The 14,866-nt window shown below is 48.6% G+C and overlaps 1 protein-coding gene across 1 annotated transcript in view; it reads right to left on the bottom strand.

Annotated features, from left to right (window-relative positions):
• Window positions 1-1,480: 1,480 nt before the first annotated feature.
• Window positions 1,481-14,866, bottom strand: part of LOC146177909 (solute carrier family 22 member 6-like) — a 54,723-nt gene continuing 41,337 nt past the window's right edge. Inside the window, exons 2-3 of the mRNA XM_084581658.1 lie at window positions 14,403-14,678; window positions 1,481-1,747 (exon numbers count right to left, since the gene is read on the bottom strand). Coding sequence (XP_084437784.1) covers window positions 1,481-1,747; window positions 14,403-14,678 — 543 coding nt within the window. The remainder of the gene's footprint in view (window positions 1,748-14,402; window positions 14,679-14,866) is intronic.

Raw genomic sequence — 14,866 nt, 5'->3', positions numbered from 1 at the left:
CGCCATCCCACTTGCCTTCAGTTGCTGTCCGCACACGTCTGGAATCCCATCCTCGTCGCCAGTGCAACGTCGAGCCGCAGCATATTAAGAAAACAGTCCGTCCAGGGAGCAGAAATAGAAGAACCCTTTATTGCAACCGGCCAGTGCTTTTTATAAAAAAAACCGTGGCTCGGGAGAGGGGGGAAGGGGGAGGGGGAGATGGCGAAGGCTGCTCATGCGCTGTTCGAGCTGTGAACGCCCGTGCCAAGCCGGACGCGGCCACCACCTCCTTATCTGGCTAGATACGATATAGCACTAAGTACGGTGACGACTTCCACCACCCCGTTTCAAAGGGGACGCTGCCATGTTCCATTAATCCATCCACTTATCCTTATCTCCTTTTCTTTGACGGAGGAAGTGTTACTGCAATGAAAATACATGTTGTTGTGCGGCAAGTAAGCAAAGACAGGCGCACAATAAAAATATACGTTGTGTGGCAAGTAAACACAGACAGGCGCAGACTTGCCCCACCATGTGTCTGCGCTTCCTCGTTCATGTCGGTCTTGTCCCCTAACAGCGTATTTTCAGCACAAATAATCACGCACTAACCAGCCTCCAAAGAGCCTCATTGAAGTTCTTTTCTTCCTTCAGGAATCCGGTGAAAGCGCAGCGACAAATTCTGGGGAAGCGAGGGTCATGGTGCTGACGTAGTAAAAGACATCATCACGACCAAAACGATTTCAGTGAGATGAGAGTCAGTAACGCAATACAGCAGAATAGTATCGTTAAGGTGAGCAGCCTTTTTACATGCGTCTTGAGCAACCTTCTGTTATTGCATGCACATTCAATGCCAATGCTGGCCGAAGACTGGGCTTCCGAATGGAATCGCTAAGGGATGTAAAAGAAATCAATCGTGGGCATGCGCAAGATTCTGCATAAGGGGGAGGAGCCACCTTAGACGTGCCGCAGCGCAATCCTCCCCTCCATACTTATTCCCACCAAGACACAGCCAAAACGCCGCGCAAATGGCTATAATTTTGATGCGATGGGATTCCAGCATGTACAAAATATTGACAAAACTTGCGTCTGGGCTATACACAGCTTTGAAAAAAGTATAACAAGCGTACTTATAAACGAACGAAGAAAACTCGTTAGCGCTTGCCCTTGTCGTTTTCTTCGTTCCGTGTGCGCTTGTTTTTCCCCTGCCAATATAAAATGTTGTGCACCTAAAAAACAAACAAGCTTTGTCATGGATGCAAAGTTTGACGCGACGATGCTCACAATAGTTCCTTGAGCACTCGGCTTTTCGGAGGCAAGTTCGTGCAATGCAACATCACTGGTTCTTAGCCATCAGTATTTAAAAAGGATTGACGGCACAGGTGCGACAGAGTGAAGGTACGGGTCGACTTGGCGCCCCGTTATGAGGGGCGCTTATGCCAGCAACATGGTTTTTCATCTCTGCAGGCGTCATTTTCGGTCCACTCATGAGATTCCCGCTTTCTCAGAATCTCTCCTGAACGGCGGTGGGCGGCTCCTGAATGACGCCGAGCGATGACGTCAGCGTCTCGCGCAGCACGCACAATCCCACGACGACGCAGGCGGCCAGCGCCACCGCGTACGCCAGCGGCAGCGCGGTGGGGCCCAGCGCCTCGCGGGCGAACGGCTCCAGCGATGCGGCCGCCCAACCCAGGCACTGGAAGGCACTCACGCCGAACGCGCGCAGCTCCGTCGGGTACGTCTCATGCACGTGCAACATGCACAGCAGGACCTGCAATGGCAGCGGGTAAAGCAGCTTTGTCGAGCAATAGATGCCATTAAGAATAACACCAGTCATCAAAATCAAAGGTGAATTAACTAGCCAAATATCAAAGTCAACGGTGAACGTCAGTGAGCCTCATTCGTGTAGTATGTGTTGCACACTATACACTATGCGAGACTTGTCGCCAGGCAGGTTGAACTCCCGTCTGACCTAGCCTGAGCATGACGGTCACCCTGATGTAGCGAAGCGTCCTCTGGGCTGGTACGTGGAGTGGTAATGCTCCAAAGAGAGTAAAATAGTTATGCCATTGAATACGTACTCGCTACGACTACTCCGCTTCGCGTCTGCAATGACCAGAAGTCTCCAAAGCAATGACAAAACTATACTAATTGTACCGACGGGCCACTACTGGGTCGATGAGAGGGAACCGACGCGCACTCCTCGAGTCAAAACTACTGACTTGTTTGCGTCAAAATTTCTCACACAGCTGAAATTTGGCAACCGGGTTGTTGCTTCGGTTCTTTGTTTTCACCCCAAGCCTGAAGAAAATGTTTGCATAGTTTAGTGAGCAATATTCTGAAGTCCGCACAATATATGGCAATGCCACACCCGAGAAGACACTTTCGCAACGGCCATGGCAATGGCTGCACCTAAAGCGGTATCTCTCGCTCAGGAGGGTCTGGAAAGCACTTTCTGTTCACCGCCTAACATTACTGGCCCTGGTGCTTCTATCAAATACAGAAGGCACAGCTGCGAAAACAGAAGTGTTCATTGCCGCATATGAGGCTGCATGTAGTCCTTCCAAATCTTGTATAAAGCAGCCAAATGGTGCCTCAGCTAGCAGCATTTCGCGGTGGCGCAGCCGTGATTTCAGTGGTTGAGACATTATTTCGCGACAAGTTTTTCTATCAACGGAATGGAGCCGAAACTGTTCCACTCCTGCGCAACAGAATGTAGCACCCGTAGGCAGTTTTTGTATTCTCAGAATACTGAACAAGGGTAGAGGGGGAGCCTAAGTTCGCTAGCAGAGCCAACGTTTCGACAAGACTGGGCAGCTAAATACGATTTTGCTTCCGAAGAAGAAAAGATAGGCAGGGTGAAGGGAGGAGAATGGGGGAGAAAGAAGTGGGGCAAGGAAAATGCAGAGCAGGAGCGGAAACAAGGAACACGCTGAAAACCAGGACTAGGGCATGCTACCAACTGAGTTTTGATATAAAAAGAGGCCGTATTTTATACTTCTAATCACGCAAGACCAGTAATCTGGAAACACGATGCAGAAGCATAATCATTCCCAGCACGACAGTCATCTTATTGCCTCTGAACAATCAACAGGCATATATGCCTAAGGTGAAATTAAAAAGATTAGACAACCAGCAGTTCCGAGTTACCATCATAGCAAAAGCTGAGTCAAAACTACACAACCAAAAAACAATAAAAACACACTAAAACAAATGTGAAGGCTAAACAAAAACGCTATTATAGGAAAAGCGGAGTCGGAACATTGTAGTGTTACGTTTCTCCACCGAGAAGTGGGACAGCTGACGCGGCCACCGCATAGCAACAGGCAGAACCGCGAGCGGATCGGCCATTTCGACGCCGTTCATCGGCCGCGCAACGTTTCCTCCCGCGGGCAAGACTAGACGTGTTTCTGCCACGCGCCAAATGTGTGTGCGTGCGTGTGTGTGGGCAAACGCCGGCCAAGCCTGGAGCTCCTGAGAGAGGGCGCCGCCCTCTCCTGTCTGCAGGAGGAGGAGGAGATGAGGTCGGAACACCTGGGGCCGTATTACGCACCGCTCTCAAAATCGCTCTCAAGTTTGAGAGCGTGACGTCAAAATGACGAGGCTCAGACATGTGAAGTGTGACGACATCACGGCTTTAGCCAATTACAAGCAGGCTAGGGTGCTTAATAGCAAAGCTCCACCCCGGAAACTTTTAATTGCACGATTAAGGGGCCGTGTGCAAACATTTTTCGTGAAAACGCAGCGAATAAAAGTATAAATGTTCTATTTACCTAAGAAAAATTGTTAGAAGCTATAATACGGCAACTAAAAATAGAAGCATTTTCAGTATTACAATTAAATGTGCGCCTAGGTAACGATTTCCGCCGCGAGGGTCAGCTGACGACAGCGAGGCGTGAACATGGCGGCCTGCAAAGAAACAGCTGATTTTCCCGTCTAGTTGCTGCTTTTTACGCGTAGTTTAAAATCGAGGTCCTCTGCGGATGTTGTTAGTTGCCGGAAAAATCTGTCTGAAAGCAGTAAAGGCTACGAACCTGCAGTGAACAGCTTGGTGAAAGTGTTTGTCACGAAAATAGCTTGCTAAAGAGTGTTTTTCATCAGTGCTTACCAGCGATGACAAGAGCGACGAGCGGTAGCCATGTGATCTAGTGTTGTTTCTTTGGAAAATACAAGAGGAAAATGAAGGCTACACTATTACTTCTGCCGATAGATGGAAGCTGACAGTATCAGTAAAGTAGGTGTCAGCCGCTATGCAAGAGCTCGCGACTGCAGTGCGGGAAACGAGATCTGACGCACGACCTTTCACCACTGACTTGTCGTGCAAGCCACAGTGACTCGCTGCTGTGCTTCGCAACCAGTTGACTTCAGGCACATTGGGCTCGGTTCTTCATATTGCGATTGATGCTACTGCTGCTCCATTCCGTTCATGTTCAGTAGCTGATGTTCTGTGTGAGGTACAGAAACCGACGCTTACGCTCCGTTTTGGTTTGTTCAAGAGAAAGAAAGCACTTTTTTTTTAATTGTCACCGAGGCGAGAACGAGTTTGTTCTACCAGACCTCAGTTTAGAGGCGATAAAGGTAGGCCTGAGCAGGGATGTCTAGTATGTTGCATTTCGCGCAGCGGTAAGAGTGATGGTGTTGGTCGCACATTGTTGCAAGGCCTCTCTGACGGTGTCATAGTTTCTGTTCGTGCTAGACGGTGTCCACTCTGTCGGCAGGAAAAGCAAGCGTATCATACATGTGATGCCGCGAGCGAGCTCGAAATCGGCTCAATTTCTGCGATCGCACTATGACAACTAGCTTTCAAGTGCCTTTATATCCATCAAAGAGTCTTTAGTGTTTTAAAATATGTTCATTTTACACACATTACGCATTCTCTTTCAATATTGTGTGAATTATGTACAAGCCTTTTCTATTAAAATACCAGTTTGAACAGAAGATGAATTTTTTTGGTTATTTGTTGAAAAGACTTAGAAAATAAATGGCAATGACAAAAGTAGCTGTGTGTATATCACACATTTATGGCGTAGTCATTTATTGGATGCTTATAGTTTAGCTTCCCCTACTGTCTTCAAGCTGTTTAGCATTCTTCTTGACAGTGTTGCACGTTTTATTAGTGTAAAATAACCTTTATTCACACATAGCCCCAGTAATGCATTTGTTATGATTGCAGTTATTTTATTGTCACGAAGATTTTTGTCATTCAGCAGTCATTCTGGGCACTGAAGCCAAGTAAAATGCACTATTCTCCTAGCAGCTGCTACAGCAGAGCAGCAGCTACAGCTTTGTTATATCTGATATATAAGCATTTTGTATACTGCACCATGCATACAGTACCTATTTGTATACAGGTAGCTTCAATATGCAATGGAATGGCTTCTTTGGGCCTAGTAATTTATTCTCCAATGTACATGTCAATGTTGTATGGTCAATGTATATCAAGGTGCATGTGCTTCTCTATATGCTGCCTCTTTTGCAGTAAAAACACTCGAGTGAAATGCTGCTGCCAAGAAATAAGTGTTTATACTGAATATAAGTGGCAGTAAAAAAAAAAAAAGATCTTTGTTGGTAGTATTTTCTGATTACAGTCAGCATCATGAACATTTACTGCCTTGCTGTAATACTGCACTTTTCAGTTTAAGCATGTTTACACCACAGTGACCACAGCCAACTGTACCAGGCTGCAAGACGGTAGCAGAGAAGAGTCAGCGAGCTGGGACTGGGATGGCTTTGGCGCTGGTGTAATCAGCCATGACTTCAGCGGGTAGTTGCCGTCTCATGGGTAACCAAAATATGACATCCACTTAGGCCCATCTTTTGCTAATCCCAACAGCTTTTGAGCATGCTTTAGCACTCAGTTGAAGATCTATACTAAGTAGCCCACAGCCAGAATCGTAAACATTCGCAGGAATTCTTACAACGTGTGTCAATGCTGTTTAGGCAAGCATCATTGTAAGGACAGCCTTGTAACTTGGTAGTGATGATTACCTGCAAAACAGAAGCACCCCGATTTCTTAGGCAGCAAATAAATATAAACACTATAAATGTTTGTCTCCTATTTCTTTTGCCATGAACAGAATTTCACTGCAACATGCATTCTTTGGCATATAGCCCGTCTCAGAATATTCAGGAAATGTATCTCTTGCCGAAGCCGAAATCTAAGTCAGTCTCTCCCTGCAAGGCTTGTTTTCAAAAAAAAAAAAAAAAAAATTCTTGTCCTCAGAAAAGACTCCCGGTCTTTGCAGAAATGAAAAGAAGCAGGCGTTTTTACGGCGCATTCACTTTCAAGCCGCGAATGTGTCGCAGGCAGGGAGCGTGACAAATGGCCCGAAACCAGTCATCGAGGAGCAAGGCGCGCTGGACAATCAATAGTCCCTTCATTCTGTGCTTTACATATAAAGGGCAGGTATACAGAACCCTTTCAGCTCTTGCTAGGTCATTTTGAAGACAACTGTTAAAAAACAATGCACGAGTGGGAACGAGACCTTTTGGTTGGAAAAAAAGCCTTGCAGAGAAGCCGACTTACAACAAGTGGTATTGCACACATCAATGCATATAATCAAGATCGTTCGATGACCAACACGGGTTTTTAGATCTTAATCAGGAAAAAGACGCAGGTGTTCGCAGACCTTCGATCACCTTTCGGTGCACAGGAGTACCGCTATCAAACATTATGGTGTCGCAGCGCTGGCAGACAAGGACAAGACTAGGGACACACACAACTGCACTGAACTTACAACTTTATTTTGGACGCTTTTGATTCGCGCATATATAATTGACAGAAGGATGAAATGAAAAGAAGCAGGCGTTTTTACGGCGCATTCACAAACGCTAGACGAACGCGCCGTGGAGGAGGCGTTGGTCCGGCGGGGCAGCCAGTGTCACGAAATGCGCGTGTTCGCTTCGCAGATCTGAGATAAAGCAGGCACAATACAAGTTTACTATGATCTTCAGAACTCTTCGGCAAACACACGCAGTCAATAACAAAATCTACTCACTATTGTGATGCTCACAACGTGCGTAGTACCCCTTGCCTAGCGACGTATCCTTGACGGCAATCATCGTTCCGCCCGATGGCTTCCGCTACCGACGCACTGCGTGATGCAAACGATCTTACATTCCCCACGTACGTTGGAAGCACGGTATAATCGTGGTTGGAAGCCTCCGGTAGCAAAAAAATGCGGTGCGCTTGCCGCCGCGGTGACGACGTACTTGCCCGCAAGCCGCCGTTCATCGATGTTCGTCGGCAATCGTCGCGCAGTCACTACACTTTCTGCTTGTTCCCGAGTTGAACAGAGCCGGAGCAACTTGTCCGGCAAGTCAAACGCGTGCTCGTGCTTCATTCTTCGCTGTGGATCGCCGATACAATGCCTCAAAGCGGCGCATCGCAATTTACGCGGCCGCCATTTTCACTCTCAAACGTTTGAGACTGCTTCTGTCGCTCTCAAAAAAACGCTCTCAATTGGCGGCCATATTTAGGGGCTCAACGTCATCATTTCTTTCGTGTTCATGACGTTTGATGACGTCCACCGGTGACGCAGAACTGACCGATCAGAACTGACCAATAGGACATAGGCCTTTGAGAGCGATTTTGAGAGCGATCCGTTTGAGAGCGGTGCGTAATACGGCCCCTGCGATTGAGTCATTCGTCGTGAACCAACATGTTTGGCTCTCCCTTTCCTGTGAGGGTTTACCCTTTCCCTGTGAACTGGAAAAACTATAAAAAGCAGCGGCCGACTGCGCTGAGAGACTACTTTGACGCGCCGTTGGCACGACGCTAGACACCAGCTGTGTGAGAGTGTCTGTAATCTCTCCGGGTCAGCTTCACTGCCCGTTTCTTCCTGATGTTACAGTAAAGGTTGTTTTGTTAAAAGACGCCTCGTCTTTGCTGGCACATTTGATGCCGTCCGCCGTCCACGGAGCCGCCAGGCCAACGCCACCGAGGGGCGCGCAAACCCGAACCTAACAATTGGTGAACAGCGGTGGGACGACGACGACCAAGCCGTAACCGTGGTTGGAGGGACGAGCCAGGCGATACCGTCGTCCAACAACTGGTGAACAGCGGAAAGCGGAGAGACGAGGACGGCCAAGCAGTGACCGTGGTCGGTGAAACGAGACAGGCCTGACCGAGGTGCAACATCTGGTGGGAAGAGCGGAGATGTCCGAGGCGTGACTCGTGAATCAAAGCAGCTCAGCGGAAAGGCGGGAGCAGTGCAACGAGCCCTGTGTGATGACTGGTTGCCTGCAGCGGAACGACTGCGTTGGATTCTTGGCTGCGAGGTTTGGTGAGTGCGGGACTTTCTTCTACTGAGTTTTGCCAGGCTTTTGTTAAGTAGAGAACAGAGCTGGTAATTGTGTTGTCGTTGTTGCTGGGTTAATTGCAGCAAGGCAATAGTGGGCAGTAGAGAAGGCAGCACTCGGAACAGCCATGAATTTGGATTTGAAGTCGTTGCGCAAACCGAAATTGCTGGAGCTTGCGGAGGAGTTGGGTCTGAATTTGTCAGACAAACTCAGAAAACCAGAAGTGTTAAAGGCTATTCTTGAGTTGGAAGCTGAAGATGACGAGCTTTTGGAATGCCTTGAGATCATTGACGAACGTCATGAGAAAGAGGAACGTGAACGTCATGAGAAAGAGGAACGTGAACGTCGCGAGAAAGAGGACGCCCGCGTAAGCAAACTGATACAGCTGGAGAGGAAAAGATTAAAGCTTTTAATGCCATTCATTGTAACAGTTCAATACCGCGAGACGGTCCGCCACCGTTCCTCATCGCCGAGGATATGGCAAAGTATTTGGCAGACTTCGAAAGTGTCTGCAGAAGTAAACGTTTCGAGCGAGATAGTTGGGCGCAGATGTTGGTAGCTCTTCTCTCCGCTGAAGCGTCGGAAGAAATCAAGCGATTGGTTGGCGACCGCTTGAAAAATTATGATGAACTAAAAGAGTCATTGCTGATACGATATCAGATAACGCCTCATGATCTTCGGAAAAGATATGAGAGCGAGAAAAAGTGTTACAAGTCGTACTTTGATTTGGCGTATCAGTTGAAAGACGCTTTAAGCGATTGGCTAAACAGTGCGGAAGTTCCGGAGCAAATCGAGCTTGCACCGGAGTGTGAGAAACAGCTTCGGGAAGCGGCTGAGCAATGTGACCGCAGTAGCGAGCCGACCGAGCCTCTAACAGAAGAGCATCGTGTTACCTTGGTCGAGCCACTAGCTGAGACGGTTAGCACAAGCTTAATCGGTGAGAAGTCCGAAGTGACGCCGTTAAGCGAGGTGAACTACATGACAACCCAAGTAGCTGTAGGAGATACAGTTCCATCAAATGAGAGTGGGGAACTGGTAATAACTGAACCGCCTCTCAATGCAGAAGCTTGTGTAGAGCGTGGCGGAGAAGGGAACCAGCTAGAAAATGACAAAATTGCGGTTTCCGAAATCGACTGTGTTGTAGAGCAGGGCGCGCAGAAAAGCGAATTGCCAATCAGGGAAGCTGCGCAACCCGCGAGTTGTGATCAGCCAAGGCAGACCGACGAGGAGTGCGCGTCCGCTGTAGAGAGCGAGACTTGCGAAGGCGACAGCGAACGACCAGAGCAGAGTCAGAATAGTTCGTGCTCCGAAACCACGCTAGGTTGTATTCGCGAAAGCAACCCCAGTGCGAACGCGGACGTGGCACACATGACCCTCACGCAATCCGAAGCGCCCCAGCTGTCGAAGGAGCTTGATCGTGCGCCGGTTAACGCTGAGCGATGCGGCTCATCGGAGGACCCGTGTAACGTGAGCGGCGAGCCAGAGGAAATGCCTAGCTTGAGGGCTGGCGTGAGCAGTTGTTGTTCGGACTTGTCTGAAGGTGAGTCATGCGCTGCTGGCCGCGATGCAGACGCGGCGCCGCACTTTGACCACTTTGACGACACCGGTGTCCTACTAGCTCCGGTTACCGCTACCTTGCCGGAGCTCGCGCCGAAAGAAAATGGGACTAGAGTATTCAAGTCCTGCCACCGAAAAACGCGGAAAGGCAGGCGCGAGAAAGAATGCTGCCATCGTAAGAAGAGCAAACTCAAACGATTGCAGAAAGAAAGCAGAAGGCTAGTATTCCAGTGCTGCCGACGAAAAACGCGGAAGGGCAGGCGCGAGAAAGAATGCTGCCATCGTAAGGAGAGCAAACGCAAACGATTGCGAAAAGAAAGCAGAAAGCATGTGTTCCAGTGCTGTCGCAGAAAAGAGCGGAAAGGCAGGCGCAAGAAAGAATGGAACAAATTGAAGCTATCGCGAAAAAGAAAGCGACTATCCCAACGGCACAAATGCGCCCGTGCCGAGAAAATGCGTGACTGGTGCGCAACCCGTAAGGAGAGGGATAGATTGTTTAGAAAAGCGAGTGACTCGTGCTCGTACGTTTCTTTGCACAGAAACAGGAAGGTACGGTTGTTCCGTGAAACGGACAGCCGAAGCTTTAGTGAAAAGGGTGATCTCAATGGTAGCGCAGATGGCTTAAGTCGAAGCCCATAATGTGAGAAGAAGCCTCAGTTTTCACTTGTTGGTGTTTTTCTTCCTGGCATAAGATTTTGAACCTTTGTATTGCATTATTTTTGTTTGAAGTGATGTTTCTGAAAATGCGATTTTCAAATTTGTGGACGCGTTCCAAGTGCTGCTGAGCTGCCCTTTAGTATTGATGGGGGCATAAGAGGGAAATAGTCTGGCAAAACTTAGTGAGGTTTGTGCCGTGCTTGCTGGCTGAGCGGTTGAGTGTTTAGCGTGGTTGTGACGTTGTGGGTTGTCAGAAATCTCTCCTGAAGACAAGTTGCAGAGTGCCTTGGAAACCCGGACTTGCCAAGGACTTCTTCAGGCTGTTTGAGCTCAAGAGAAGCTGAGTCGGATGACCCCGGCTAGCAGCAACATCCCGATCCCTCCGGACAGCGGATGCAGTCCCCTGCCCTTCGGGATCTCCCTTCCCCGGCGGGGCAGTCTGTTACGTTTCTCCACCGAGAAGTGGGACAGCTGACGCGGCCACCGCATAGCAACAGGCAGAACCGCGAGCGGATCGGCCATTTCGACGCCGTTCATCGGCCGCGCAACGTTTCCTCCCGCGGGCAAGACTCGACGTGTTTCTGCCACGCGCCAAATGTGTGTGTGTGCGTGCGTGTGTGTGGGCAAACGCCGGCCAAGCCTGGAGCTCCTGAGAGAGGGCGCCGCCCTCTCCTGTCTGCAGGAGGAGGAGGAGATGAGGTCGGAACACCTGCGATTGAGTCATTCGTCGTGAACCAACATGTTTGGCTCTCCCTTTCCTGTGAGGGTTTACCCTTTTCCTGTGAACTGGAAAAACTATAAAAAGCAGCGGCCGACTGCGCTGAGAGAGAGACTACTTTGACGCGCCGTTGGCACGACGCTAGACACCAGCTGTGTGAGAGTGTCTGTAATCTCTCCGGGTCAGCTTCACTGCCCGTTTCTTCCTGATGTTACAGTAAAGGTTGTTTTGTTAAAAGACGCCTCGTCTTTGCTGGCACATTTGATGCCGTCCGCCGTCCACGGAGCCGCCAGGCCAACGCCACCGAGGGGCGCGCAAACCCGAACCTAACAGTAGTAAAAGCAGAGTAAGAACATTAAAGCCATAAAAGCAACAGATACAAAAACAATTAGAACCTTAAGCCAAAACTCTAAAGGCAAGGTCAGGAGTAAAAAGGAGTTTAAAAGCACAACAAGGAAACCGTTTTAATTTTCAGGATAGTTTCAATGCGCAGGTTAAACGACTAGAGGGAGCAGGTTATCTGGCCAATGTAATTTCTAGCGTTTGTGCAGGGTGGCCAACCGGTTTCTTTTACCGGTTAACCTCTCTACCTTTCCTCATCTTCCATCCTTCTTACAGCCTTCTACAAAAGCTGAAAGCCAGAAATCCACGCCAACGCGACAAAGGAAGGTGCACGTGATCCCGTACTTCCGCAACCTTAAGACAAAGCGCTACCTGCATTTCTCGGCGCCATGCAAAATGTCTAGCATATACAGCATTCTAGAGAAGAAGCTGGAAGGATGCACAAAACAACATGCTTAGCAAGCCACAGCTTGTGCAACTGGTGTGGTGTACGAGATCCCGTTGCTATGTGCCAGTTCCTATATCGGACAGACTGGCCGATGTATTAATGACAGAATAAGAGAGCATAGGCGGTGTGTGGACAACAATGCAGGCGGTGATCTTGCCGACAACTGCAAGAAATGTAAAAAATGTGGCTGTGTTTATGATTGTGGGCCAGAGTGCGATTTCAAATGTGGACCACTGTACGGTGAGTCAGAGATAAGGGCACGGGCAAACGACCAGCATGAAAGGGCGGTAGTTGAAGCTTGACTCGTGTCTATGGGTGGATGGGAAAATACAGCGCAAAGAAGGACAAGATGAAGACACATAGGACACACGAGCGCCCACTTGCAACACTTTATTTCGAGCCACAGAGCCTTATATAGAGATAAAAAAAGCCATCACACATTCGCAGTAGGCGACACATTCATATCTTGTCGTAAGTAAATCAGCTCCTTACGAGTAAGAGCGATAGAAGGCAAGACCCACCCAGCCGATCTATCATCTCGGCTTCTATAACCTCTCAAGTCGGTTGGCAGCGGTTTCTCGCGATAACATAGCATTGTTGATAATCAGGATCGCACACGGACATTTCATCTGGGTCATTTTGGTTCCCATTTTTGTCTATACTGTTTTGTTTGCATTTCCTGCAGTGTACACCCAAAAACCTTCCTCGCTGTTCAGACACGTTATAATGTTCTCGGAAGCGGTCGTTTAAGTACCTACCGCTTTGCCCTACATAGCTTTTCCCACATTTCAAAGGATGCTGTAAACCACTGAATGCGTACATTCTACAAACTTTGTTCGGTGCTTCTTCTTGCAGTTAGGGTTTCTCGAACCACCGGGCCTTGTCAGTCTGCACAATTTCCGCAGCTTATCGAGGGCAGAAAAAACAACTTTCGCGTTCCCCCGTTCACAGCTCTTTTTCAGGCGATGAGATAGGCCATAAATGTACGGAAATGAAATGAGAAGAAATATCCATGTGCCATCTTGATTACCAACAATGCTCTCTTATCGCTAAAAACTGCTGTCAACTGACTTGAGAGATTATAGAAGCCGAAATGATAGATTGGCTGGTGGGCCTTTCGTGGTCAAGCTTTCTATCGCTCTTACTCGTAAAGAGCTGATATACTTACGACGAGATGTGAATGTGTCGCCTACTGCGCATGCATGTGTGGTGTTGGCTTTTTTCATCTCTATGTAAGGCTCCGAGGCTCGAAATAAACTGTTGCAAGTGAGCGATCGTGTGTCCTAATTGTCTTCATTTTGTCCTTGTCCTTCTTTGCGCTGTATTTTCCCGTCATGAATAACAAACATGCCCAGGCTGCTACGGTATTGAACTAGGGGTGGAGACTGGTGCGTCAGCCCTCCGTCAGTTTGCTTGTTGCAGAAAGAAATTGCCTTTTTGGATGGTTTTATTAAATGATATAGTTTTCATTTTAAGGCTGAGGTGTGCCTACGGTTTCCTTGTGGTGCTTTTAAACCCCTTTTTACTCCTGACCTTGCCTTTGCGCAGTTAAATAAAGTTTTGCCTAAAGTTTTGAATTGTTTTTGTTTCTGTTGTTTTTATGGTTTTAATGTTCTAACTCTGCATTTGCTACGATGCTTCGACTCTACTTTTACTACGATGTTCCGACTCGTGTTTTTCTATAACAGCGGTTTTTGTTTAGCGTCTACACTTGTTTTTTGTTGTCTGTTTATTGTTTTTTGGTTTTGTAGTTTTGACTCAGCTTTTGCTACGATGTTTTGACTCTGCTTTTGCTGTGATGGTAACTCTTACCTTCGTCGGTTGATAACTGTCATTCTGGCAATGATTATGCTTCTGCTTCGTGTTTCCAGACTACTGGTCTTGCGTGATTAGAAGTATGTGGCCTCTTTTTCAATAAAAATTCAGTTGGTAGCATGCGCTAGTCCTAGTTTTCAGTGTGTTCCTTGTGTCCTTGCGCTCCTGCTCTACATGATGGTATTAATCGAGGGAAGAATGTTCCTTCGGTATGTATTTCTAAGCCTCATACCTGTGATTGCGTGGCCTGAAAAGGAAAATAAAGAGCGGCGACAGGAAAAGCTACAATGCGGGGATGAGTGTGCACCTAAAGCAGGTTCGATGCTGACAAGCCTTTCTTGAAAGGGGAAATCCAAGCTTCCTGATGGAGAATCCCCTGTGTTGTCCTTGTGGCACCGTTTTGATGTTTGTCAGGTTACGAAATATTACGGCGTATAAAAAAGACAACACCGAAAACGTCAAAGCTGATCGCTACCAATTCGCTAGGCAGCTTCTCCTGCGATGGTGTGAAGGCAGTGGACGGCCTTTGGGCGGCCCAAGTACTATTCGCCGTGGTTGCGCAGTCGCTTTCCCTTCATTCGCACCCACCTGCGAGCTGACGAGCCCCTTGACGAGCAGCGCGGCGGCCATTCGGAGCACGTAGTCTCCCACGGCCAGCGCGAGCAGCCCATGCGCCATGGCCAAGGCCAGCGCCAGCGCGGTGAGCGAAGGCCTCCGAGGAAAGCGGCTAGCGGCCGCGCAGCCCAGCAGGTTGCAGGCCAGCTCGACGGCGTACAGCAGCGTGAAGTCCAGCTGCGGGCTGCTGCCGCCCATCTCGGTGCCGGTCAACGAGGACGTGTAGTAAGACATGCCTAGTACCGCCGCCTGCACGCCACGCCACGTGCAGGATCAGCACCTCCCAATCGGGGTGACCAGGCTTCAGCTAGTTGTTGAAGCGATTTATTTATTGAAGCATGGAAGAAGTGCGTATAGAAGAGATCACGCGAAATGAGTTATCTGCTCCCTGCTCTTAAATAACAAGTTGGCGCTTAATCTTGCACCCTACGTATCTT

This window comes from Amblyomma maculatum, chromosome 10 (genome assembly GCF_055883805.1).
Source record: "Amblyomma maculatum isolate TAMU_Amacu chromosome 10, ASM5588380v1, whole genome shotgun sequence".
In the NCBI taxonomy this organism is placed as follows: Eukaryota; Metazoa; Arthropoda; class Arachnida; order Ixodida; family Ixodidae; genus Amblyomma; species Amblyomma maculatum.
Note: the sequence above shows the minus strand (reverse complement) of the source record. Positions and strands in the feature narration are given on the sequence as shown.